Source organism: Fukomys damarensis, unplaced genomic scaffold (assembly GCF_012274545.1).
Source record: "Fukomys damarensis isolate Sample0158 unplaced genomic scaffold, DMR_v1.0_HiC HiC_scaffold_19, whole genome shotgun sequence".
NCBI lineage: Eukaryota > Metazoa > Chordata > Mammalia > Rodentia > Bathyergidae > Fukomys > Fukomys damarensis.
In genome coordinates this window covers 9494442-9494772 of record NW_022900931.1, presented here as the reverse complement: position 1 = coordinate 9494772, position 331 = coordinate 9494442, and the positions used below count along the sequence as shown (strand labels likewise).

The 331-nt window shown below is 66.2% G+C and overlaps 1 protein-coding gene across 1 annotated transcript in view; it reads left to right on the top strand.

Moving 5' to 3' along the window:
* Positions 1-331, top strand: part of Pdxp (pyridoxal phosphatase) — a 6806-nt gene that overhangs the window by 805 nt on the left and 5670 nt on the right. The window contains exon 2 of the mRNA XM_010614072.3: positions 141-305. Coding sequence (XP_010612374.1) covers positions 141-305 — 165 coding nt within the window. The remainder of the gene's footprint in view (positions 1-140; positions 306-331) is intronic.

The following is a 331-nucleotide window of genomic DNA, read 5'->3' as shown; positions in this document are numbered from 1 at the left end:
CCTGCGCTGTCGCCGCCCCTCGGCTGCTAGAGGCGAGGGTGCAGTGGGATCCAGGGAGGTGCCAGGGACAGTCACGTCTCCTCATTGCTGCGGCTGCCACTCTTGAGGGGCAGTGGCGAAGGCCCCGTTTGACAGATAAGCAAACCGAGGCCCATTGTCGCTCTGGGGCTGGCAGGTGGAATCCAGGTCTGCTTTCGGACTCCTGACATCCTGCCCTGCCCACCATGGGGTGGGGCTGGAGAAACCCAGGGGGACCGTCCCCTGTGGGAGGGTGGGACCAGCGTTCCTGAGGCCGAGGTGCGCAGGTAGGTGTGTGGAGAGCCGGGCAGGT